The 27,651-nt window shown below is 40.1% G+C and overlaps 2 protein-coding genes across 5 annotated transcripts in view; both read left to right on the forward strand.

The window, feature by feature from the left end:
- Nucleotides 1–11,522, forward strand: part of AGO1 (argonaute RISC component 1) — a 35,248-nt gene extending 23,726 nt beyond the window's left edge. For all 4 annotated transcript variants that reach the window (XM_016147251.2, XM_016147250.2, XM_036231636.1 and 1 more), the window contains 7 exons: nt 776–935; nt 1,115–1,205; nt 2,007–2,201; nt 3,909–4,043; nt 4,648–4,749; nt 5,052–5,251; nt 5,494–11,522. In XM_016147251.2, coding sequence (XP_016002737.1) covers nt 776–935; nt 1,115–1,205; nt 2,007–2,201; nt 3,909–4,043; nt 4,648–4,749; nt 5,052–5,251; nt 5,494–5,602 — 992 coding nt within the window. In that variant the 3' untranslated portion in view covers nt 5,603–11,522. The remainder of the gene's footprint in view (nt 1–775; nt 936–1,114; nt 1,206–2,006; nt 2,202–3,908; nt 4,044–4,647; nt 4,750–5,051; nt 5,252–5,493) is intronic.
- A 5,223-nt stretch (nt 11,523–16,745) lies between these two features.
- AGO3 (argonaute RISC catalytic component 3) overlaps nt 16,746–27,651 on the forward strand; it is a 98,154-nt gene continuing 87,248 nt past the window's right edge. The window contains exon 1 of the mRNA XM_016147238.2: nt 16,746–17,071. Within this exon, the coding sequence (XP_016002724.1) occupies nt 17,053–17,071 (19 nt within the window). The 5' untranslated portion in view covers nt 16,746–17,052. The remainder of the gene's footprint in view (nt 17,072–27,651) is intronic.

The raw sequence follows: 27,651 nt of genomic DNA on the forward strand, positions 1-27,651 counted from the left end.
CGGTTCTCTTGATAATCCCATCAAGTTTATACCTTCACTTACTACCTGTACTTAAATATTTCACAGATTTTACATTTTCATTTCGGACTAGTCTTCAGCTTCCACCTTCTACATCCAGTTGCCTAGTTGATATCCTCACTGGGATGACCAGAAAGCACTTCGAACTCAAAAGTGTCTCAAAAAGAATTTATGATCTCTCTATTTTATTACAAAAGCTAGCAACACAGAACTTATTTTCCCTTATTTACATATGTATGTATTCTTGGAATTTCTTAACTATCTTCCGACTCTTTGTTTCTCTTCCTCTTAACAACTGCCTTCCTAATGTAAACTACTCTCATTTCTTCCCTAGGTCAGTCTAATTACCATATTCTTTCTCTCACACCATGGTTCCTTTGCTCTCCTTTATAGTTACTTTGGCCTTTTTGTTTCTCAAATATAGAATGCTATCTCCTATCAGAGTGCATTTTTGCCTGGAATGTTCTCTCCCAAATTCCCTCTCTCTTCTATGTTCTTTTTTACCTTTAGATTTCAGTTTGTAATTGCTTACTCAGTCCTTTCCTGGCTAAGTTATTATTTTTCTGTTGTAGCATTTAACGTTGTACTTTTCATGATTTTTAAAATTAGTCATTAGATAGTAAATAATATAAGAGTAGGGACCCTATGTGTTTCTAATCACCACTGTGGTCCCTAGCACATCCAGTACTGCCTGGCATCTAGTAGACATTCAGTAAGTATTTGTGAATGCACTAATTAGCTTTCTCCCTGCTTATAGCTGAGGTGAAACGTGTTGGAGATACACTCTTGGGAATGGCTACACAGTGTGTGCAGGTGAAGAATGTGGTCAAGACCTCGCCTCAGACTCTCTCCAACCTCTGCCTGAAGATCAATGTCAAACTTGGTGGCATTAACAACATCCTAGTCCCACACCAGCGGTATGCTATTACCCACTTGCCCTTGTCAAGCAAGGCACCATTATGGGGACTGATGAAAAGATAGGGCCCTGGCCAGGCAGAGTGAGGCAGACACAAGGAAAAGAGGACCATAGTGGGTGCTAGATGGCCAGGAAGAGAAAATCCAACTCCTCACCATTTGTTTTCTCTTCTTCGTTCAGCTCTGCAGTCTTTCAACAGCCAGTGATATTCCTGGGAGCAGATGTTACACACCCCCCAGCAGGGGATGGGAAAAAACCTTCTATCACAGCAGTGAGTGATACTCTCCAAGTTCCTCGTAAGGTTCTCGTCTTAGCTCTGAGCTAAGACTACACATAATTTCCTTCCCTTATCTCTGGTGCTTGACCCTTCATAAGATCTTTTCTTTTCAGCTGATCATCACCATTAACCACTCCCTTGGTATCTTCATAAAACTAATTATATGGTGTCTTTTTTTCTTTTTTCAGTGAGAGCAAATGAGAGTGTAGGCTGTGGCCAAAGACTTGACCCAGTCTCCATCACTCCTCTTTGTTCAAATTATCTCTTTCTCCCCATGGGATACAGATATGGTAGTGACCCACATTTCTTCTCTGAAATCCCTTTTAAGAGAGTAACATAGTTGCTGGGACTGTCCTCTTCCCTCTCCCTATCCCCTTTCCACCTAATAGATGAGTTGTCTCTCTAATCCCTCTTCTGGCTTTCTGTTCCCTGTCCCCTAGGGGCTTCTGAATTGCTAGAGGGATCAGGCCTTCCTTCTCACTTCTCTTTCTTCAACCCTCACATTTCTCTAGGCAGACTGAACTTAACTCAGTAAATGTGGGGAACCCTTACATTATGCTTATTTATCTCTATTTTCCTTGTGGCCATCCATCCTAGGCTCTGGCCGCTGTCCCCTTTGAAAAGTATCTTCTGCTTGTGTGATAGAACAGAGATTGAAACCAGGGCTAACTGAATCCAAACCCCTACTCACTTTGATGGCGTAGTTTGCTTGCTGAGAAACTTTTCCTCAAACCTGACAGTGTTGGGAGGGTAGGAAGGGTTTCTGGGGTCTGAACCTGCTTCATTGATTTTCAGGTGGTAGGCAGTATGGATGCCCATCCCAGCCGTTATTGCGCTACCGTGCGGGTGCAGCGACCTCGGCAGGAGATCATTGAAGATTTATCCTACATGGTGCGTGAGCTGCTCATCCAGTTCTACAAGTCCACCCGTTTCAAGCCTACCCGCATCATCTTCTACCGAGATGGGGTTCCTGAAGGCCAGCTTCCCCAGGTAGGGCCCACAGTAGATGAAAAAAACCTTCATATTAAGGCCAGAGGATCTAATAGTAGCAGAGAGTGTATGATACATTTTCTAAGCTATTGGCACTTAGAGGTGCTACTTCTTGGGAACTTTGCTAAATAGAATAGGCTTGGGAGCAGAAATAAAAAATGAGAGGTGGCATGTAAAAGCATCTATAGACCTTTTTTCTTGTAACAGAATACCCTCAGTTTCTGTTTACTAGTTGGTTCATGTTGAGGACTGATTATTTAGACCAGTGGTTCTCAAACTTTTTAGCATGCATCAAGATTATCAGGAGGGCTTAAAACAGTTTGTGGGGTTTGACCCTTAGAATTTCTGATTTAGTGAGTTTAAGATGGAGCCCTAGAGTTTGTAGATCTGGCGAATTCCTAGGTAATACTGCTTTGTCCAGAGGCCACACTTGAGAGCCACTGCTTTTGACCTTTCTTTATAATATTCTTCCTATTGTTTCTGCTTTCCAGGCCTTCATGTTCTATTGTTTAGTATACTGAACTGGTCTCCTCGACTATCATTTAATACTATAACTACCATTTATTGGGTACCTTTTATGTGCCATAATTTGTGCTAAGCACTTTACATATGTTCTAGTTAATGCTTACAGTAGCCCTATGAAATAATAATTGTTCCATTTGACAGATGAGAAATCTGAGGCTTAGAAATGTTAAATGATTTCTTCAGTGTCACCTGAGCTAATAAGTGGTAGAACTGGGATTTATATAAATTGGACTGATTCCAAAGTCTATGCTGTTAACCATTAGGTTCAGTTTCCTTTAAGGCATCTAGTGTTTCCTAAAATACCAGATAAATTTATATCATTTCTCTGTTCAGAAATGTATAGTGGCTTCATATAGCCTCGAGTTAAAAGTCAAACTGCTTGGCAAAGCAATTCAGCAGTTATTAAGTCCCTACTAGGTTTTCTATGCTTTTATTAATTATCTGTTTTACTCTTCACAACAGCTTCATCAGGCTGTTAGTAACTCAATAGTAACTTTAGTAGATGTGTAGAAAATGAAACTTGCAGGGTTTAAGTAACTTGCTCAAGGGAATACAACCTGATAAAACCTGGATTTAACTCTAGTTCTAATTGATTACAAGTCTATCCACTTTTACCATACAGTTTAACTCTCTGTATCTGATAGCTAAGGCCACAGGGCAACTATTGCCTATGGTTATTTACCTGTGTGTTCATCTTTAGCCATTTCATTATAATCCTGCTTTTTTTGTGGAATTAAATTCATTTACTCCCTCTGCACCCATCCCTGAATTGTGTCTGCTCTTTGGTGGTTCTAACTTTGTCTACTCTTGGAGCTCACAGAGGAACTGCCATTATCTTTCTGATTCTGAAGTTGACCTTAATTTGGGCTTTGTAATTTTAGTGATTTCTCTGTGAACCTTGGTTCTGTGTCTAATTTGGGGTCTGTTTATGCATAGGAACCAGTTGAGTGCTCTCTGCCGATGCCAAGTCTTTCAGCTAAGGTTTTATAGGAACCTTTTAGATAAACTGCATATAAGGCTGCTTTTGGTAGAAAGGGCCCATCAGCACTAGTGGTTTGGTATCATCTTATAAAGGAAGACTTAGCAAAAAGCCATATTGCAAGTGGCAACCCCTTAGTTCAGAAAGTGTGTGAATTCAAGAGTAGCTATAGCTCTCTGTCTCCTTCCTCACCCTGTGCCTAGATCCTCCACTATGAGCTGCTCGCCATTCGTGATGCCTGCATCAAACTGGAAAAGGACTACCAGCCTGGGATCACTTATATTGTGGTGCAGAAACGCCATCACACCCGCCTTTTTTGTGCTGACAAGAATGAGCGAGTGAGTGAGGGACTGAGGAAGCCACCTGTACCTTCATCCTGTCTCCCTTCTCTTAATATGGAAGAAGCCCTTGAGATAATATCTGGGGATTTTGTCCTTGCCTATTCATCCTCTCTGGCTCCTTTCTTCCCCCTAGCTCTTGTCCTTCCTCTACCACCTCCTTCCCTTTGTTTTTCCCTTCTCCCCTCCTTCCCTTATACTTCCTCTCCCTCCTCCTAGCTCCCTGGCTTATAGACCCCATATATAGACCAGCTCCCAGAGAAGGGAAAGGGAACTACCATTTATTGAACTTCTACTATGTGCCAGACACTGTACAAGGCGTCTTCCTCACAGCAGCCCTGTGAGGTAGGTACTATTATTATCTCTAGTTTAACCTTAGAAAGGTTAAATGACTTGCTAAGATCACACAGCTAATAAATGAAGAAACCACCACTTAAACACAGGTTGTGTGACTTTAGAAGCCATTTCAAGGCCCAATACCCTCTGGGAACAGCAACTTTTGCTTTATTCTTGGGATTCTGGTGGAGTCAGAGTAGAATTGAGTCGGGGCCCTAGTTAGGGCCAGACTGATTCTGGGATCTTGGTTGTCTTTGTCTCTACACAGATTGGGAAGAGTGGTAACATCCCAGCTGGAACTACCGTGGACACCAACATCACCCACCCATTTGAGTTTGACTTCTATCTGTGCAGCCACGCAGGCATCCAGGTAGCTGGGTTATGACCTGGGGTTTCCAATGGGTCAAACAAAAGTAGTTGATTTTTACCATGCCTCCGGACTATATCAGTCATTACTGAGTGGTGTTCAAATCAAGATTGTCTTGAGCAGAAGTGCACTTTGAACATCTTAGGCAGGTTGCCCATCAGAAAGATGCTTTATGACATAGGTGACTGCACTTGCCTGTTCATGGGTGGGTCTTCCAACCTAGCCATACGCTTAACAGTGATCCTGTTCCTTATCAGCCGACCCTTCTGTCCAGCCTAGGGCCCCTTACCTTCCTATCTTCCCAGGGCACCAGCCGACCATCCCATTACTATGTCCTTTGGGATGACAACCGTTTCACAGCGGATGAGCTCCAGATCTTGACGTACCAGCTGTGCCACACTTACGTACGATGCACACGCTCCGTCTCTATCCCAGCACCTGCCTACTATGCCCGCCTGGTGGCTTTTCGAGCACGATACCACCTAGTGGACAAGGAGCATGACAGGTGAGTCCTGAGATCAGGCTGGCTTCATTTTTGCTTCAGCCTCTGGTACTGGACCCTCCCAACTTTTCTAGGATAGAAGGAAATGGGTGTTGTCCAACGTGGTGCCCCTGGGTTCATCTGCCCAAATCTGGGTTGGGTTTGTTTTCTTAAATTTGTATGGGAATTGGCACCCTAGGGATGGGGGAAATGATTAGCAACAGCTCAGTTCACCAGGAAGGACTTCTTTCATTTTTCCTTTTCAGTGGAGAGGGAAGCCACATATCGGGGCAGAGCAATGGGCGGGACCCCCAGGCCCTGGCCAAAGCCGTGCAGGTTCACCAGGATACTCTGCGCACCATGTACTTCGCGTGAAGGCAGAACGCTGTTACCTCACTGGATAGAAGAAAGTTTTCCAAGTCCCAAGAGCTGTGCCGCCCAAATCCAGAGGAAGCAGGGAGGAGGGAGGTAGAGTAGGGAGGAATGCAGAAGGCCTTCTACAGAGGGGGCAAAAGGGCGGGGAACAGGGCCAGTAAGCCAGATCACCAGCCAGAAATCTGATATCCACCTCATGCCCCCCGCCCCATCCCTCACCTCATCTTGTCACATCTGGCCCTGACCCCACTGGACCAAGAGGGGCAGCACTGGTGCCCACCATACACACAGGTGTCTCACGTGACTCACAGTGCTAAAGACTCATGCCTGACAGCCTGGTAAGGTTGGCTCTGCAGCCCTTCGGACAAAAGCTGGTAGGTTCGGGTTTGATATTTTAGATGGGAAAGTGAGGGGCTTGAGAAAGTGGGTGGGAGGAGGGAAGGATTTTTTAGGAGCCTTAATCAGAAAAGGTCTAGATTTGTTTAAGAAAAAACGAAACCAGACCCAGATCAATATTTTAGGATAGAAGGTGTTTTAATGGGTTGAGAATCCAGTTTGTAGGAAGATTTTTAATGCCAATGGTTTTGGTTGCTCCTCCCCTCACTGCCACCCCTCTTTCCCTTATTGCGCTCTCTCCACCTTTTCTACCCTACCTTACACCTTCTCCCTGACAGACATCCAGCCCCTAATAAGACTTAAAGGCACTATGGCACTTAGCTCTGAAGTGACACGACCCTGTCTTCCTTCCACCCTGCTGGTGGGTAACCAGTGCCTTCCCTGTAACGGTAATGCTGCAGAACTGCAACCTTTTGTACCTTTCTTTGGGGGGATGGGGTGGGGGTGGGAGAGGAGGTAGGTCGGGAAGAAATAGCCTAACCCAACAAGCCTCCAGCCAGAGCGCCAGCTATTTTGCATTGAAGGAATTAACTTCCATATTCATTGAGCTTTTTAAAAGATTACAACCTCAAGATGGTTAAAATCCATTGACATTTGCACTTTCAGACCTGACACGTCTTGGAGCTGCTGAGATAACTGGCCTCTGGCCTTTCTACTTATGCCTCCTTTCCTTCTTGTCCCCCTCCACCTTCCCACCTGCCTGGGTCTAGAGTTACTTTCATAGCTTTTCTCACTCTTGGCTTCTTTTTTCCCCTGATAGTCAAGTCTCTTTAAGTTTCAATATTTCTTAACTGGGGTGTCTTATAACAAACAATCCTTAAGTCTAAAATAAGAAAACAAGAGCAAAAACTAAATGTTATTTTTATACCATAACTTGAGTCTATTGCCAAAATCTGGAAATCCCTCCCATGCCCTACGAGTTTACATCCCAGAAACATTGAGCCATTAGAAGGAATTATGTACCTGACTTGTTCCTTGGCCTGGCTAGGTAAGGGGTGGTTATCTCCCTAAGGTGGGGCCTGGGCTCCATCCTTCCTCTGTGCAGAAAATACCTTTTTCTTGCTACAGGATCCCTTCTCTGCACTGCCCTGCACCCTTTCCTGCAAGTGCATCTTCCCTTCCTTTGGACTGTTCTCTGATACTTTGGCTCATCCCAGATTCCAGTGTGTCCTGTGAACAGGCTGGGGGATTTTGCTGCTCCCTATTGCTTCTGTTTACACAAATGAATTTTTCCCAGTTTCCCACTAGGGCATGTGAGTGGGTGGCATGGGCTTTGTTTTTGTTTTTGTTTGTTTGTTTGTTTGTTTTTGTCTCTTTGGATAGAGATGGGGTTTGGCTGTCTTACAGAACTGGAAAAGTAGGGGGTTCTATCTTGGTGCCTCCTGGCCTTGAGGCAAGGCCCCCTCTTTCCTTGACTGTTCATTTTCTCCTGTCCCACGAGATGAGAACTTGCAGCTTCAGTGTGGAAATTCCTCTTTTTGAGGCACCTGGGCTTGGGTTTGCCCCGATCTGGTGATGAAGCCATGACACTTTAGACCTAGCTCAGGCTTGGAGACCAGCCGGAGGAAGGCCGGTTTAAATCCGGACCTGTATAGTTAGAGCTATTATTTCCCCTCCCCAGCAGCCCTTGTACAGACCCAGATTTGCTATGCAAAAGTCTCTCCCAGGTTCTGTTCTGGTTGGCTACTTTGTTCAGCGACTTCACAAAACGTAGCACAAACATTGATTATGGAGAAAGGCATCAGGACTGTTGAGTAACTCTTCCTTTGCTTCTTTCCTCTGGTTACAGCATGGGGTGCTCCATGGGCACAGCCCAGCTAAACACCAGAATGGAGAACTCTGGGAGGAGGCATCTCACTGGAGAGCCTACATTCCTTACACAAGTGCCTAAAGAGAGTGATGCCAACACTCCATCTGCCCTGTCCATCGCCTTCATATATTGTCTACTTCGTATTCAGTCACCCTTAGGAGAGGGGAGCTCTCTTGGGACAATGGGCTCTGCATGTTCTCTTCTTGGGTGCATTTGGGGCTGGGATCAGGGCACTATTCCTGGAGGGTCCAGTCATTCACCAGCATTTGCAAATATCCATAGGGAGTTAGTGGTAGCCACCTACCCTCAGCAACAAGTTTGTGTTCTCTTCTTTTTCTCTTTGCCTCACTTTCTCTAGTCGGGTTTGGAGCTGAGGCTTGAAATGCATCTTTTTTTTTTTTTTTTTTAAACCCTCTGGTATTGCACATGCCATTCAAGAAATAAAGTAAGAGAAGCAGCTTGAGTGATGGCAAGAAAATAACTTCTTGCTTTGATTTTTTTTTTTTTTTTAATCTTTGAGACTTGAAAAATACCCTTGACCTTGAGGATTATTCTTATTTGAAAAGTGGTGCATGCAGATTGGGAATTGATGTTGGCAACGAGCTTTGGCTTTCTTAGAGTCAGTTTAAGTGGTGCTTCTCACTCAAGCTCTGATGAAGTGCTGAGATGACCCTAGCCTAGCCTCATCATCTTATACAGATCTCTTGCTTCCTTTGTTCCACTTTTTGCCTTGCTTTTTCTCTTCTCTCTTTCTCCGGCTTGCTTTTCTTTCTTTCTTTCTTTCTTTTTTTCTCTTCTCTTAATTTACTCAGCTTGCTTGCTGATCTGCCTGCCTATCTGCCTATGTAATAATGATGAATTCTCTGCATGGCTGTGATGATCCTGCTGTTAGCTGGCAAGGTCAGGCTTAGCTCTTTGGCTGCAGAAGACCAAGAACCTGTTCCCCAAGCCCAGTAATATCCTCTTTGGGTTGGATTGCCTTCAAGCTTACACTAGGGCAGAGCATCAGGCCTGCCCAAATGGCATGAAATCAGGGGGCTTATGGCAATTTCCATACCTGTCCACTCCTTGGAGTTGGTTCCTCTCGTTGCTTTTTCTAGATTTTTACCTGGGGCTTCTCTTTCCTGAAGATCTGCTAGGGTTGAGCTACTTGAGAATTCAGGATTGGACAGTTAGGGGATAGACATGGAGGAAGAAGAGAGTGATGGGAAGTGAATGGAGAGAATCTGGATAAAAGATGAGGAGGAAGAAGAGCTCTGCTCCCTGATTATTTTTCCAGTTCAGCCTGACCCATTGGGGATTGCGGTGCTACTGCTGGCCTCTGGAGATAAGCCCAGGGCTCTTGTTGCAGGGAATTTAGGCTTAGAATGATGCTTGAGAAGAAGATACCTAAAAGTGTGAGACCTCTCTAAAAAGCTCTTGGTTCCTACCTACTAGATAGCTCTTCTTTGGCAAAGCAACAATGTTCTTGGGCATTTCTTTTTCTTGTCCAGAATTTTGTAAATGTGACTAGCACTCAAGCTGGGCGGCCAAGGGGACACTGACTTAGCTGGCCCATGGAATATCTGCAAGGCCTGTAGGACAATGTTTTAGACCTGGTGTCATATGTAACAAGTATGGAAGTTCCTTTCCCTTCAGGGTAGAAAGTCATCTCAAACTAGCCAAAAATGCAGTTTTGGAAACTACATTGGGGGAAACTATTTTTATTTATATTTACTGGGCCTAGGTCAATCCAGGATGGTAGCTGGACTACCTTCCTTAAAGTCTGATTGTGGCAGGGATATGCAGGGCACTCTTTTCTGTTTAGCTTTTGAAACAGATTGGGGAGAAGGGATACTCTGGTTTCTTCTCTTTTCCTCAATTTATTAGGACTTGCCTTCTCCCTAAGCAGGGACAGGCTAGGTTGGTGCTCTCCTCTTACTCCTACTGACTCAGAATCTCTGGCTGCTGTTTGGGAACCCAAGAAAGGGAGTGGATGGAATGGCTCAAAACAAAACAAAACAAAAATCGGAATAAGGTGGGAATGGCAGATTTCCTTCTTTAAAAAGGAAAATAAACTCTCCAAGGATTGTGCAAGTAAAGACAATGTGTCCAATGCACTGAGTCCCCTGGTGTAGTAGCAATAAGGAAAAATGAAATGACTTTTCTGTGCACACAGTCCAACCTGATTGGTGTGTGATTTTGGCACTTAGCAACCATCTGGTGGGCATGTGTGACTACTCTGGGTTTTACTTTAGTTTCTAAACTTTTGTCCCTCTCAAGTCCAGCATGGATAGGGAAATGTCCCTGGAGCCCCACAGCTGTGTACTTGTTTGCATTTGTTTCCCTTGAGACTTGTGTTTGTGTCCTGCTTTGAGCTGTACTTTGTCCAGTCTATTGTAAAATTATCCCAGCAGCTATAATGTACAGTTCCTTCTGAAGCAAGCAACAGCAGCAGCACAATTCTGTTTTATAAAGAATGGTGGCTTCTATTTCTAAAGTGCGGTCTCTCTCTCTCTCTCTCTCTCTTTTTTTTTCTATTAGCAAAACATACTGTTGGGATTAATTATAAATCTGATAGCTTTTAGGTTAGAATAATAGATTATTACAAGAACAGAATCATCATCACTTCTAAAAGAGGAAAGAGGATAAAACAAATTCCAGAGTGTTAAAACTGCAGATTGTATGTAATCAAACTTCACAGGACCTCCATTTATTCTTCAGCAAACAGGTGAAGTACTGTGTCCAGCAGTATTGTGGGAGAAAATGCAGGTGTAATTCAAAAATTAGGAAAACTGTCTTCTTACGGAACTTAAAGTTTGTTGGGGGATATGAGTAGCCAAATGGTCCTCTGGTACAAGAGAGAGATAATGAGGGACTGGAACAAGGCTATAGCAGTGAAGATAGAGAGGAAAGGGCACATTTGAGAAACACTCAGGAGATAGACTTAATAGGACTGAATGGATGATGGAAGGAAGGGAGAGAGAGGAGTAGAGGCTAATGCCCAGGTTTCTGCTTGAGCAAGTGAGTGTATTGGGATATTTCCTCTAACCAAGATGGGGAGAGGGGAGGCTATAAAAGGAAGGTGGAGAATTTTGTGAAGAAAGACAATTAGCCTTGTATAGACTGAGTTTTGAGGTTCCCATGGGGCAGTGAGGTTAAGGTTTCCAGTAAATACTTAACAGTTTTGGTGCTCAGGGAAGACTACAAAACTGCAATTATAGATATGAGATTTATACTCATATAGATGATAGTTAAAGCCATAGGAATGAACACGATGGTTTAGAAAAATTAGAGTGAGAGACATTGTATACAACTCTAGGAAACACAATTTAAGGGATGAGTAGAGGAAGCAGAACCTAAAAATAATTGTCAAATCACTAGTAGATACCTTGTATATTTTTGACTGATTTAATGAGATGGGAGAAAAATGAAGAGTGGGTTAGGTAACCCAAGAAGGGTGTGATTAACAACATGAACTGTTGCAGTTAGGAGGTGGCATTTTTTTCTACTCAGTTTACCATCCTCCACCCCATCTTCTCTGGGATTTTATAACTTTATGGTCATTCTCCAGTGTTTCTTGAAAATGAGTTTTGGAAAAACCTGATTTGAATGAGGCTAAGACTAGGACTTCCAAGTTGTTCGCCACAACCGCCACCACCACCTCCAGCTTCCTCCTGTCCTCAGGAGATACTTGTAAAAGAATAAAATAAACAAACCTAATTTTGTTCCTAACCAGTGTCATAGATGGTGTTCCAATGCACTCAGTAGTACTTAGCAGCTTGCTCTATTTATTTTCATGACTTGTTTCCCCCAGAGCCTTTGAACTCCTAAGAGCAGAAACTGCATTCTATTCATTTTTGTCATTTTATGGTCATAGCATAAATTTGTGAATAGAATCAAAATGAGCTAGTAATCTGGTTTATGAATATAGGGGGGTGGGGTACAGGGATTCAGAAGGTGATACATAGGATGGACTCAGCGTTTATGAATCTTCAGGTAAGCAGAAACTTAACCAGATTACCATCATCTTTTCTCGCTCTCACCCCAACTTGAAGGTTCTGTGGGTTTGTACCTTAAGCTGATGGCACGATTGTCCAGCTTGTAAATTCTGGCATCCCTCCCTGGTACTGCTAGAGCATTGTTATTCTGTGGGAAGATTGCTGAGAGAAGGATTCTGGCACAGGGCCCAGTGAAAAATTTTCAGTGCAGCTAGTAATTGTACATAAGTGGGCCTAGCATTCCTCTGGAGGCCAAGTGTTATGACTTTTCAAATAGCAGTGCTAACCTGTGGCTACCACCTACCAGATTCCCTTGGGAGCTAGCCAGGCAGACCAGACCCCTGCCCCTCTTCAGCAGCAACTGTTAGTGAGGTTGGTTGAACTTGAAGAACAAATTGGAACATGGAAGAGATTTTTCCCAATTGAAATAAGATTAAATTTATAGCCTTTAGCAGAGCAAGTGGGAAGATGATCATTATGGCACTTCTTTTGCCATAAATTCTAGTTTTATTGATTGATGTTAAAAGGGTTTCAGGATTTGGCTGTTGGTTGCTACTCAAGAGAAGCAGACGGAAGGAGCCCAAAGCGTGATTTGTCTGGTCCTGGAGCTCAAGTTAAGGCTTGTCCTAGCATTCCTAGACATCCCGTTTCAGTATTGCTTTAGCAGCCGTCCCTCTCTGCCTTGTCAATTGATAACATATAGCGTGTTCTTGTCTGACAGGTGGCTTGGAGTAGAGTGAGGCTGTTTTTTTGTTGAGTATCTCTTGGCTTAGCAGACTCCAGAATTTCATGGCAGTTTGGGTTTGATGGCTGAAGGAAGGGGTTATAGTATAAAGAGAAGACTATTTTCAAGTTCTGAGTCTGAGCCATCCCCAGACTGCTGTCTATACTACTTAACTGGCAAGTAGCATTGAATCGTAGCAGGTAGCTCTCCCTGTTTGTTTCTAGCTTTCAAAATATTTATTCCTCGGGATATAGGCTAAAGAAACCTGGCAAGTGTAAAAAGTGCACAGAGCATGACAGAGCACTCCTATAAAGCAGCTCTGTCAAGGAGGAGCTGAGAGAGTGGACTTGTTGGGGATGAGGTACATTTTAGAAGTTCCCCACTTAAGCACCATGACTGCCTTCCCCAGCATACTGTACCAAGGTTTTTTAGGCCAGTGTGGCCCACTGTGCTGGAACACACCATCCTCTTGCTCTGGACTATAGCAGCTTCAACATTATCCTCTTAGCAATATCTTCTTGGGACAAAAAATCTTGAGGGCCCCCTTTTAGGGAGCCAGATTCCCCACCATCTGAAGACAAGTAACGTTCTCCTTAAAAGAGGCAGTGGGAGCTCCCAGTCAGTTTTTTGGAAAAGGCCTATGAGTTAATGGAAGTGAACTGGATAACGAAGGGCTTAGGTTCTTTGAAATACTTAGCTAGATTTTTTCGTACAATATCTGTTTATCTTATTTAATTGCATCTTCACAGCATTCATGTGAAGTAGTTTATCAGTTACTTCCAATTGCATATAACAAAACCCCAATTAAGTTGGCTTAAATAAGGAAATTATTACATGACAAGTCTTGATTTAATATGGCTACGAGGTTGGTTAATTTGTGGCTTAATGATAATACCAACAAACCAGGTTCTTGCAGTTTTTTTTGCTCTGCTGTCCTCTATGTTGGTTTATCCTCAGGCTGGTTCACCTCAGGGTCCCAAGATGGGTACTGTAATTTCAGAAAGGAAATGCTGACATAACATTGTCTTACAGTGTTTCATTTAAAGTAAGAAAATCCCTGGAAACCTCAACACATCTGTCCTCAAGTTTCATATGCTAGAAATAGGCCATCTTCCCATTCCTGTCATTGGCAAAGCAAATGAGATCATTCATCATGAGTGACTTAGATTAATTAGGAGTTACTCTCTAAGTCATATGGATTAGAAAGACAAGTCATGTCTGTTAGGCAAGAAAGAACAGGGTAAAGGCTCTCGATTGAGTATCCAGCACTGTCTGTTCTACATAGTCCTCTGTTTTTTTATAGATGAGGAATGTGAGGCTCGGATTAACTTCCTAGGATCATAGATAGTAGCAGAGGGCCTTCACTCTCAGCTCTGTCCCTAAAGCCAATATGTTTTATATTATGACCTACTGCAATACAAAGTACAGTTGACCCTTGAACAACACAGGCTTGAACTGTGTGGGTCCACTTATATGAGGGATTTTTTCAATAAAAATACAGTTGGTTCTGTGTATCTCCAGGTTTTGCATCCACGGATTCAACCAGCTGCAGATCAAAAAACAGTATTTTCAACCCCTGGCTGGGAATTGCGGATGTGGAGGGTCAGCTAACTGTATACATTGTTCTACACCGTTCTATATAAGGGACTTGAGCATCCATGGATTTTGGTATCCACAGGAGACCCTGGAACCAATCCCCCTAGGATACTGAGGGACATCTGTAGTTAAGTTTATGAGGAGCCAAAAGTCATATGCAAGTTTTAAACTGCACAGGAGTTGACCCTTCTAATTCCTGTGATGGTTAGAGGTTAACTGTAGCTTCCTTTCTGCTGTTTTAAAAACTGGTATAGGAGAAGAGATTTGAACTCAAGTGTCAAGTCGTCCAACTTTAACCTATGCGAGAGGAGAGGATTCTATCTAGTTGCTCTCTTCATCCAGTGGTGATGTTTATCTAGCACAGAAATCTTAGGAATGCAACTTTCAGCAGGTATTCATTTCCTTGCCCCTGAGATTTCTGTACTGTTGTATAGTTCTCCCTTCTGAGAACAACCAGTGCCACATGGGATGAGGGCAGGGTTTTAGCCTGATTCCTGAGTCCCATTCTTGAAGCCCACTCATTTCTCCATCCATCTGTCCATCCCACATATATTTACAGAGTGCTGCTATGGGCCAGGCTCTGGCACTGTTCTAGGTACTGGGTCTATGACACTTAACGAGTTGCACAAAGACTCCATTTTATGCCCTTAAGAGCAAGACTCATTTGAGAATGAGGCTATCCAAAAATAGGGTGTGCATGTGGTTAAGGAAAGCCTCATACAACTTTTGGCATGCTTTTGGCAGAATCATTCAAACATTTTTGGCCTTCCCAATTCCTGATACTACAATTCATGAACCTTTCATATGGGTTCATTCTAAAGCGGAAGTACATGGGAAGGCATCATTGACGTTTATTAAATTGGACCTAATTAGAAAGTCTAACTCCAGCTTTATCCATGTCAAAGAAGACAGTGGCCTCTCTCCACAGTTCATCACCATCACCATGTCTGTTCTGGGAGACGCTGAAGAAGCCTGCAGTCATTTAGGGAACCAGTCCTAGAATTGTGGGTTGAAGGTGTGATAGACCCTTGCACAACAGTTGATATTTACCCTGTCAGATGCTGCTATAGACTTGGATTGTGTACCATCAAAGATTGAAAATAGCTTTGAAGATACCATGTTTTATCTGGTGACATTTAATTTGACATTTTAAAATTGGGGAGGGCATTTTCAGTAAAAAGGATCACAGGTGGGAAGAAGTGAAAGAATTGGAATCTGATGTGGGTTTTAATCCCATCCATCTATGAAGTGTTTACGGTAGGTGTATCAATAAGTGCTTTAAAATGGTAAATATAGTAAATACTTTTTTATTCACTGACATTTAGGGAGGGTTTTCTCTGTGCTTTATATGCATTCTCTAACCTCACAACAGCTGTAAGGTACATGTTCTCTCCATTTTTCAGAGGAGGAAACTGAAGCCCAGGGGCTCAAGTAACTGGTCCAAAGTTCCGCAGCGATTGGGGGGAGGAAGGGAGAGAAGTTGAAGATAGGATACTTTCTCCTTTTTAGACCAAGCTTCTTTTTAAAAAAAGAATGTACTTCGACTTTTAAAAGTCTAAACATTACTGATGCTTAGGGACCTAGGGACAAGTCATGAGTCGGCCTAAATAAAATAAGCTTGCATTAAAGGTAACATAGTAAGAGCCTACTATTTGCCAGTTAATGTGCTGCTCCTGGTAATCTAATAAAGCTTACATTCTAGTGGGGGAGGGGCACACAATAAAGTAGTAAAACAAATTACAAGTAGGAACAGGATTAAGAAAATACTCTTAACAGAAAAACGGGTGCCCCACCATACCGGGAAATACTTCTCTGAGATAGTCTTAAGGTATAAAAAGAAGGCGAGGGTGGAGAGAATGTTCCTGGGCAAAGGAACCGAAAAGTTGAGAGGCTCGAAGTCGGAAAGATGTGCTGGGGGAATTAGAGGCGGACCAGTATAGCTGTAGCATAGTGAAGTCTAGCTTGAAAAAGGCGGGGCCCCCGTTACGCCGTGCGTTTCGGCCCTGGAAAGGAGTTTGGATGTCAGTGTGACGAGGCACTATTAAAGAGTTTTAAAAATGGAAATTATTCGATCTGATGTTTGTGTAATGTCCTGCTTATTAATAATCATTTCCCCAGCTAAACTGTACATCCCCTTTCCCCCAAATGGTCATCAAAGCAGCCTTGCGGACTTAGCGTGTTCAATTGTGGTTACTTGACTGCAAGTTGAGAAGGCGGCGCGAGGGGCCGCCCGAACTGGGCGTGGAGGGAGGGGCACGGGAAGGTGGGTGGCCCTGCGCCTCCTGCCACCCCCGTTCCAGGTAGGCTCCTCCCCAGGTAAGCTCCACCGCCCTCCGCGATGTCGCAGGCAGGCACGGGTCCGCACCAGAGTGGTGCGAAGAGTCCCGCCCCTCGGGATTGCACTGGGCCAGCATAACCCAGGGGAGGACCGGGGGAGGGCGGGCCCCGCTGCGCGTGCCCAGGCTCCGCCCAGGCTCCGCGCCCCCTCCCAACACCTCCCCTGCGTCTTCAGCGCCAGCCGCGTCCGCACCGACGTCGCGCCCGCACGGCTTGGGTCGGAGAGGCGAGGCTTGGACGTCGGGCGAGCCGCGGCAGCGGAACTGACGCCAGCGGGCTTCCGGGGGCGGCCCCCAGGGAGGTCGGCGGCGGCGCCGCAGTCGTGGAGGGGCAGCGGCAGCGTAAGCGGCTGCGGGCGACGCAAGTTCCGTACGGAGCTCCCCTCTCGCCTCACGCTTCTCCTTCCTCTCGCCTAGTCGCGTGCTGCCTCCCGACGGCGGCTCTTCCTGGCGAGAGCTTTCGGAGTGCAGTTCCTGAGAAGAAGCCGTCGCCACCCCGCCTCGAGGCCGAGTGAGAGTGCCTGTCGCTCCGCGTCGCCCCCTGCACCGCCTCCGGCCCCCAGTGGCGGGCGCCTTTCTCGCTCGAAGCACTCCCCCCAGCTCCATGAATGGAAATCGGCTCCGCAGGTGAGTGTGGGAGAGCCTCTGGCTCGGTCTGTGGTGGTGTCTCCAGAGCATCGTCGCTCCCTCAGCCGGCCCCGGGGCGCGAGGTGAACGCTGTCCGGGCGGCTCCCCCTCTCCGCCCCGCGCCCGGCCCCTCCTCCGCCTTCCCGCAGCCCCACCGCAGTTTCCCGGAGCCACCGAGTAGGCGAAACTGCGGGGCGGGGAAAGTATTGAAGTTTGGGGTTCTCTCGGCAATATTCTTCTTTTCCTGGCGTCTAGAAGGATTTGCCTTCTTTTTTGTTATTCCGGTCGGGGATGTAATGGTGTGCGTGTCCTTTTAACCGGGTTGTCTGTCCCGTAGAGGCGCTGGGCGGCCAACCCTCTACCCTACCTCTTAAGGTAGTTACGAAGATACAGTGAGATAACAGACGAAATTAAGTTTGAAATAGGTTTTATAAAGTGCATATGTAAGATGGCATTTCTGCCATCCCCAAGTTCTCTTCTGATTGTGGCAGTGTCGCGAGCAGGCAGCATGGTATATAGTTCCTGAGGATCTTGAAAATGTCAAACCAGCCTGGATTACTGCTTATGTGAGGAGGTGGATCTTAAAGTTGCTGACAGTATTTTATTTTTCATTCTCTATTCCTTAGAGAAGCGGCTGTCATATTCCTGAAAATTGGGAATTTAAGAAACCTTTTTGTCCTTGGATAAAACAGTAGTCGAGAAAAAACTGCAACTTGGGCAGTACTTATTTTGAAGGAAAAAGCACTCTTTATGGTTCTTAAGTAATTCAGGGACATAAAGTAGATATTAGTTACATAATGGCTTGCTTTCCAAAGGATCGTTTATACTTGGTATGTTAAATTTGAAAGTATGCTTCATCCAGACAGTCACGAATTTACAAGTTAATTTTCAAAATATTGACTGTAGGAGATGTCTTGTTCCTAAGCCCCTGAATCTCACATCTCATCTTGCCAGTTTGGGAGGTACCTGAATATGAGATAAGAAAAATTTAAGTAAAAGAAATCAGTGACATAATAATAATTTGTTGATTAGATAGAGGAATAAAATTGTCAGGTAGATGCAAAAGCACTCAGAAATTGTAGAGGTTGGGGTAGTGAGGGAGTTTATTACAAGTTTTAGTATATAGAGTTTTCTCTAATTAATATAACTGTCCTGTTGACAAGCCTGGAAAACATGAACGTTAAACACTATTAATCCTAAAACTTTTAAAGATTTTTCAAAAAATTTTAAAGTTTTTTTTCTTTTTCAACTTTGGGGTTTTCATATGAAATTATGCCCAGATATATGGATAACATCTTAGAAAATTCTTCTGAAGTAAAACCACCTAGCCAACTGGTCCAGCTAGCCAAGTATGATTCAGTAAATGCTCCTGTGAATTCTTGAGCTAAGAATTGGACATCTTGAAATGCAAAGTTTATTTTCATTGCAGTTTATACATGGGTGACTGTATTCTAATAATGAAGATAAGATATAATTTAGCTCAATGTCCTCATTATTTTCATTCTTCCTGAAACTTACATGCAATTGTTACACTACATATGAAATTGAAAGCACAGCTTGGAAAAATGTGCAACTAAGTTTTAAATCAAGAACTTGACAGATACATGTTTTGGTTTAAAAATTTAAGATGTAAATATTTTCTAATAGTCTATTAAATCAGTGTTGGCTTTTGGCCCTCCAGTTCTGTTTTAAGTTTTTCTTTCGTGTGGAGATTCTTGGGAATCATCTTATGACAGGATATGTTAAATTCTAGGGTTTTTTTTTTATGAATACATAAAAGCTTAAATGTGTATACATTGGAGGACTCTGAATACAGGTCCTATAGTTTCTTAGTGAATCATTCTTCACTAAAAGTTAACATTTCCCTGTTCTAGTCTCTTCCATGGAATATTTTAAGTGATTTTTAAGGGTGTCCTGTACAATCTACTGACCTATGAACTTTTAATTAACCAAAAAAGCTGGCACAATTGTTTTTTAAATAATTAATAGTTTAGCATCTGTGCCTAGGACTCATTAGGGGAACTCTGATGAAACTTTGATGTTTTTTATTGTTTAATTACAACTGGACTAAGAGTATATGTTATGTTTTAGTTCCTAATAAAGTATGAATAGGGGAAGCAGAAATGTTCATGGAGTTATCACTTCTGAGGAGCTGTTTTTTAGAACCTTACTATTCTAGTCTGTATTTTTAGGTAAGGTCAGACTACTGCTTAGGGCCACTGGAATTGTACTTACCTACCAATGGAAGAAAAACATTTACCTTTAAATTAATGGTGTGTAAGTTGATTTTACAAGTTTGGTAGCTGCCTTATACAGTGTTGCAAAATCAAATAGACTGTGTTTCTTAGTTATGCTCTTAAATTTGTGTTTGAATAATAGTTAATTTAGGGCTATGCATTCTTCAGTAAGAAAAGTCATTGGAGAACAAGTTCCAAGGGAACAAAAATTTCATGTATGGAAGCTTGATTTGAATGAAGTAGATAAAAGTGGGTTCAAAATACTAAAAACAAATGCCATTAGGTTCTCAGTTGGGTATTTAAAATAAATCTAATCACTTTGGGAAGTGTTTTTATTATATAAATTTTCTCACTTGTAGGTTTTTGTCTTGGAAAAAAAGTCAAAATGCTGCTCTATCTGAAGGGCATTAATTGTGAACATGGAAAAGGTTTGTTTTGGCTACCTGGTTAACACTTAAATTTTAGTTTGTGGTCCTCGGGAGTGGCCATGATGACACTGTGTGTGTGGGTGTGGGTGTGTGTGTGTGTGTGTGTGTGTGTGTGGTGGGGGGCGGGGTATTTGGTTTTCACTTGCAGTGGGACTTATAAAAATGTACAAGATTATTTTGATTTTTTAGAATTTAATTTCTATAACAGTATCACCCTGAGGGAAAACTAAAAAGGTGGCAAGAAATAACTTTTCTTCTAAACAAAGACTTTAAAGGAAAAAACATACATGTAACCTTCAAATGTAATTCAGTTAACATGATGAAGACTTAAAACTTATCCATCATTCTGTCAACCTCATATGACCGACCACTCTTTAGATTTTTAAACCAGATTCCGAACTAATAAATCTTTTATTTAAAAAAAAAAAATGAAATTAAGTAATGTAGGAAAGAGGTTAGAATGAATGAAATGATTTCTAGAGTGTACTTCCTTTTGCTATTTTGGAGAATTTTATGAAATAGGTTGATTTTTAAAATTAATTTATATTAATTTATATTGTCCATTGGGAACATTGTATTTGTGTGAGTCTATAAGCCTAGGCTGATAAGTATGCAAAGAGACCTGGGGCCCTGTGTAGGGGACATTTCCTGGAAGAGTTCTCTGTTGTATGTGGAAAAACCCTAGCTCAGAGTAGAATTCTTGCCAAATTGTCATAAGCTGTTGGATTCTAGTTGAATACTGTTGCTTTATTTCACAACCAGCTTCTTTTCACATTGGTTTCCATAGTCTTAAAATACTTGAGAGTTTACCTGAAAGATGAATTAAATACTTTGTCAACCTAACAAAACATTTTCTCTTATAATATTTAAAACTAGGATCTTAAGTAACAAGTTTTTTTTTTTCTTTTTAATGGATAAAGGGAAAAAGGCAAGTGATAGGTCTATTTTAATAAAGGTAAAACTACAAAGATAATTTAAGAATAGTATCTTTTTTAAACCTGCTTAGTCTTAGTTTGTTGGGATGAACAGTATTCACCCGACATTCCTACTTCTAATTCAGTTGTCTAGGATACTTAATAGACCCTCATTCTTGGCTCATTAACAAAACAGATGTGAGAAAGAATATTGTGTGGTTTTTCAACCATAATGGTTATGCTGTTGGGATACATGAACAGCTTTTTTGTATTTGGAATTTCTGTACTTTTCTGCCATTATCTGTTGATATTAATTATTTTCTTTTGCTACCCATTGCTAAATTAAAAAAAAAAAAATGAGATTTAGCAAAACCTTGTCACGCAACTGATGATTTCTCTTAAGTGGGGGGTTTTTTTTGTTTGTTTGTTTGGATACAATAAAAATTACGTGCATCAGTCTGGATTGTCAGTTTAATGAAATAGCCTGGAAGAATTCTGTTTTACATTAGCCAGTTTTTTCCTACATTGTTGCTAAATAGTCAAGTTCTTGAGAAATCAGAAGATAGCTATAGAATATGTAATATAGACAGAATTTTTTATATTTTTCATTTGCAGAAGAATTTTGCAAGAAAATATTCTCTGTTGTAGGCTTATATAATATTTTTGAGTCATTACTAATACTTGATATTTTAAATGACTTATAAGTCTGATAACAGAATTTCATTAGTGTATCTGCATTTTTAAAAAGTTTAAAGACTAGATTGCAAAATGAGTTTATACCTTAACAATGAAGTCTTTTTTTAAAAAAGAAACATCTGGCTTCTAAATTATGATTTGATATCTCTCTATATGTATATTTAACCTAAAAGTGGCATTACTCTTAAAATTACTAAAAAAAAAATTTTCTAATATCTGTGCTTTAGGTGCTCAGTTTTTGAAAACTACCCAGCAAATAAAAATTCTATTAATTAGAATTTAATAGAATTTTAAAATAAATCTCAAGGCATTTTCAGAGTTCAGGGACTACTTGGATAATGTCCCCCCACTTCTTGTTTTCAAGGGTGAAAATGCATTTTAAAAAATTGTTCCCCATACCACCATCTGAGAAATTTAACCCTCAACAGGCTGAATGTTCTATAAGTGATTATTTAGCTATAGTGATTATAGTAAATATAATATGACAATAAGTACATTGATCAGGTTCATTTAATGAGTAAGTGGAGTTATTAGATAGGAAGTTACTAAAATCTCATGTTGATGTTTACTAGTTAGTCTTGTAGGTATAACTAGTAAACAGGCATTATGGTCAAATTTTGAAGTCAACAATATATTTATTTATTTTTCCAAAACAAAAATAGAATCCTTTTCTCATTATAAAAATGCATGTTTATAATTTTAAAAAAGCAAACAATATAGGGAAATGTATAATAGAAAGTGAAAATAATATGATCTTATCCTCCAGATAAAACCATTGTTAATTTTTTCTCGTATCTCTTCCTAGACAACCATCTGTCTGTCTATCCACCCATCATATTGTTTTAACCTGCTTTTTCTACTCAGTAATGTATTATAGACATTTTTTCTGTATTAATACTTACATCTATATAGCAACATAATAATTTTCAGTTTTAATTTAATTTTATTTTTACATTAATTTTGTATATTATTTCGTTAATGGTGGTTTACATTTTTTCCATTCTTTTTTTTTTATTATGAATAAAAGTTTGCTAAGTATCATAGTATATATGTCTTTGTATAGTGGTGCAGTGATTACTTTAGGATAAATTCCTAGAAATAGAATTGTTGAAACAAGAGTGTTCCATGAATATTAGAGAAGTAGAATTGTTGAAAATCCTTAATTTGGTGATAGGCTATAGTGATGCTGTAGTTGATTTTAATTTATTCACTGCATATTTTTCATCAGTTATATTTGCTATTATTTAGCTTTAGACTAAACAACTAGTATATCTTAGGTCGTTAAGTCAGTGAACGACATACATACACACACACTTTGAAAATATATGTTTTTTTAAGTTTAAAGTTTAATATGGTTAGTTGATATTAGCCAGTACTTACCCTAGCTGCCGAAAGAAAAATTTGAGGTGAAAGGAAAGCCCAGATAGTGCTTTGTATTTCTGTGTAATTATATTTTTAGCTCTAGTGTGCAATATGTGTATTTATTAAATAACTAAAATATGCTTCACTGGAAGTATAATTTGGTGTCAGAATTGTTTCATTAAGTTCCATTAAAATATTTATGGATACTTGAACTTAATTATTATTTTACAGCTAATAATGGTAGAGTTCTGTTATATTGCTTATTTTTGAAACAGAATTTTAGTTTTTGCCAGTTTCTACAAAAAGCATCAGGTAAAATAACGATAATGGGAAAAAAATGGCACTGTGATATAGTATAAAAGTATGGATTTCAGAGACAAAGCCTGGCTCTCAAGTTAACTGTGATTTGATAATGATGTATCATTGTAGGTTCATCAGTTGTAACAAATATATAGTGGGAAGGCAGTGCTTGTGGGGGCAGGAGGCATATGGGCAATCTCTACCTTCTCCATTTTGTTATATACCTAAAACTGCTCTAAAAAATAAAGTTTATTTAAAAAAATGAACTGTGACTTTGGGCAATGCTTTCCTTAACCATAGTTTCTTTATCTGTACAATGGGATTGTAAAAGGAGATGAAGTATGCAAATAGCCTTTCTCTCTTCCTAATTTTTAAGACCTTGTATTATAGAGAATTAAGAATGTATATAATAAATAGGCAGATTATTTAATTCCCATGTGCCCATCACCCAAACCCAATAATTGTCAACCCATGTCCATTGTGTCCCTTCTACTTTCCCCTCCCCTGTATTTTTTTGAAGCATATTCTAGAAGAATCTGTTTCATTCATAAATATCTACTAAGTATATCTATTAAAGGTATGGATTATTTAAATAAGCCACAGTATAATTATCACAGCAACATAATAATAACACTTTATATCAAATATCCAGTCAGTGTTCAAATATCTACTTATTTCAAATAGTCTATGTATATATTTTTAAGTTTGGCTTTATTTTTTTCCCCCCATTTTTAAGTTAGGGTCAGAATAAGTTCCATACACTGTGATTGGTACATCTCTTAAGCATCTTTTAATCTGAAAGTTTTCTATTCTTTTTTTCCCCCCAATTTATGGATTGTTTGTCCTTTTAGACTTTTTCACAGTCTGGATTTTGCTGGTTCCATCTTCATGGTATAAGTTAACATGTTCCTCTGAATTCACTGTAAACTGCCAGGACCTAAAGGCTTGATTAAATTCAGGGCATTCTCTTTGAACTTACTCCAGTCAGGTTTTTGTCCCCACTACTTCATTGAAATTACTCTTACAAAAACCAATAGTCAATTCCCAATTCTTCATTTTATTTGACTTTCAGCTGCATTTGATTAAGTTGTTTCCTTCTTGGAACACTTTCCACCTGGTCTCATGGATACCACTCTCTCCAGGTCCTCTTCCAACCTTACTGGCCATCACTTTTCTTCTTCCTTTGCTGTTTCCTCTTTATCTCCATAGTCTCTAAAAAGTGAGAGTGTCCCAGGGCTTAGTATTCTTCTGTATTCTACCACCTTTGGGGCCATCTCCTTCAATTTAGTGGTTTCAATTATCTCTAAAATGTTGAAGACACTCACATTTACAACCTCTCCCTTGAGCTCCACACCTTTCTAACTGCCTACTAGATACCTACTTGTATAGATACCTCGGTCTTAAAATGTCCTAAAAATCTTCTTGATTTTCTCTCTAAACTTGCTCCTATCAGTGAGTCTTTCCTATCTCACTCAGTAAATGACATTTCCATTCTTTCTGTTGCTTAGACCAAGATACCTTGAGAGCTCTTTTCTCTCATTTCCCTAATCCATTAGCAGTTACCATCAGGTCTACCTTCTAAATATTTTCCACATCACCATCATTACCTTAGCTGCTACCACCCCTGCTTTAGCCAACATTTTTCTTTACCTGGCCAGTCAGTTAGCCTGCTAACTGGTTTCCCTGTTTGGACCCTGACATATAATTTTTCATACAGCAGCTGAGGTGATCATTTAAAAAATATATATTAAGTCAGATCATAATACTTCTTGACTCAAAACCTTTTGTTGGTTTCTCGTGTCTCAGAATAAAATCCAAAGACCTCATCATAGCTTAAAAATTTTGTGTGATCTTATCTCCCATTATCTCTCTGACATCATCTCTTACCATTCTCTCTCTTATTCACTTTGATCTCTTGCTATTAATCAAACACCAAGCAAGCTTCTTTTTCTTTATACTTGTTGGTTTTTCCCTCTGTCTAGGATGCTCCTCATATCGACACGACTTGATCTCTCACTTCTGTTGCCGCCTGCTTTTGTTATCCTTTCAGAGAGGCCTTCTTAAGAGTATCTCTCTGCTTGCTAGATGAGATGCTGCCCGATTCATGAATTGATTAATAAAGCCAATTAGATCTTCACGTAAAAAAATAAAGAGGCCTTCTTTGACAAACCTATCTAAATGGCTAACTACTTAGTTTGTTCCTGCCCCCTACCTTCCCCACACACATTCCGTTCTCTTAACCTATTTTATTTTTCTTCATAATACCTGATAGGCAAAAACGATATACAATATATTTTTTTTCCCATCACTCCTATGAAACCTTTGTGAGGACGAGGTCTTTATTATTATTATTAAAAGTATTATTCAGCTGAGCCTGAAAAACGCTTGGCACTTAGAGACAGTCTGTAAATATTTGTTGAACAAAATAGTGAATCAGTAAATAGTTTTCTAATGGATGATAGACTTTCAGCAAATGTTTGTAGTATAGTGTGTTGATTTGAAAATGGAGGCACTGAAATCAGATTGCCTATTTACAAATCCTGGCTTTGCCACCTTCTAACTATGAACATGTTTTTTAACCTCCTTGGGTTTCAGTTTCTTTAGTATAATATAATACCTGCCTCAAAAGTTATGTTGTGAGATATCACCTAATGTATGTCAAATATTTAATACTTAATACAAGTTAGCTATTAAGGTTAATATGTCTTTTCCTTAATAATTAAGATGGGATATCCCCAAATATGTTATAAATTACTTAAGTGTAGTAACTGATATTAATTAATCTACGTTCTATACAAACTTGAACATAATTGTTAAATGTGTATAGAATAGAGAAATGAACTTTATGTTTTTGATTTTTTAAAAAATTTTCTATGGAGGCAATGAATTTCATAAGAGAATGGGCATAAAGAACACTACAATATTTTTAAGCCAGTCTTGTTAGTAACTACATATCAATAAAATAGCAGAAAGTTATTTTTTAAGAAGCTAAAAGGTTTAATTTTTATTGAAAAAAGAAAGTTCATTCAGAGCTTACAAAGGTCATAGGAGTACTTTAGATTATAACAGATAACATATCAATAGCTGATTGGAAGGAAGGAAGGAATTTTATATTTTCCATGTAGGAAAAAATTTAATTGCTTTTAAAATTCCCAAAACAAGGTCTAGCCAAGTTTATTGTTTAGTGGGTTTTTCCTTTTTTCAAGATATGAAAAGCGAGATTCACTATGTGCACAACTAATGTAACAATTCAAAAAAAATCACGAGACAGAAGTATAAATATGTAAAAAGACAAGATTTTAAAATTGTAGGAATATTAACTATGATAAATGGAAAAGGTATATTAAAACCAGCCATGTATTACATTAGTTCAAAATAGATCTCATAAAGCAGACCAAAACTAATACTAGTTAAGGAAAATGGTCTGTTTTTAGAAAGTGTCCCAACAGACAATGCCAACAGTAACTATGTGGTCCCCCTCCATTTACTCAGTAAATTGTCAGAGGTGGAGGGACTGGTTAGCTCAAGCTTTCTCCAAGGATTTGTAGTGTTCCATGAACACAGTCCAGGCCTTGGGAACCGTGAACCTTCAGGAGGTACCTGGCCATTTGAGCAAGTTTATGCATTCATGTTTATGAAAGAAGTTCAAAGTCTTCATGGTGTTCAGAGTCATAGTAGTTCATACACTTTTTTTTGTTGTAGTTGTAAGCTGCAACTCAAAAGGGAACCATTTCCAAAGTGATTGGGCCAGGGTCTCTGCCCGTTTTTAATCAGTTGTTTTTTTCAGTTGAATTGTAAGTTCGTTATATGTTTTGGATATTAACCTCTTGTTAGATACATGTTTGCAAATATTTTCTCAGTCCATGGCTCCTAATTTCATTCTCTTTCACAGAACAGGAGTTTGAAATTTTAATGAAAACCTCAATTTTTTTCCATGGATTGTTCTTTTGGTGTCCTATCTAAGAAGTCATCACCAAACCCTAAGACCACCTAAGTTTTTACTATTCTAGGAGTTTCTTAGTTTTGCATTTTACATTTAGTTCTCTTAGCCTGTTCGAGTTAATTTTTGAAAAAGATGTAAAGTCTGTATGTAGATTTTTTTTTTTTTAATGTGGATATCCACTTGTTTGCTCCTTTGTCAAAGATCAGTTGGCTGTATTTCTGTGGGTCAATTTTTGGGCCATCTGCTCTATTCCCTTGATCTATTTGTCCGTTCTTTTACCAGTACCACACTGTCTTTATTATTGTAGCCTTATAGTAAGTCTTGAGTTATAGACCAGCAATGAGCAATTAGAATTTGGAGTTAAAATTACAGTAATGTGTTATATTAACACATATACACAAAAAAGAAATACTTAGCTGTAAATCTAACAAAATATGTAAAAGATCTATATGAGGAAAACTCAAAACTGATCAAAGAAACCAAAGAAAATCTAAATAGAGATATTGCATGTACATGTATAGGAAAGCTCAGTATTGTAAAGAAGTCAGTTCTTCCCTACGAAATTTATATATTTTCACAATCCCAATAAAAATGCCAGCATGTTATTTTGTGGATATTGACAAACTGATTTTAAAGTTTATATGGAAAGGCAAAATACTCAGAATAGCAACACAACATTGAAGGAGAATAAAGTGGTAGG

This window comes from Rousettus aegyptiacus, unplaced genomic scaffold (genome assembly GCF_014176215.1).
Source record: "Rousettus aegyptiacus isolate mRouAeg1 unplaced genomic scaffold, mRouAeg1.p scaffold_m13_p_1, whole genome shotgun sequence".
Taxonomy (NCBI): Eukaryota; Metazoa; Chordata; class Mammalia; order Chiroptera; family Pteropodidae; genus Rousettus; species Rousettus aegyptiacus.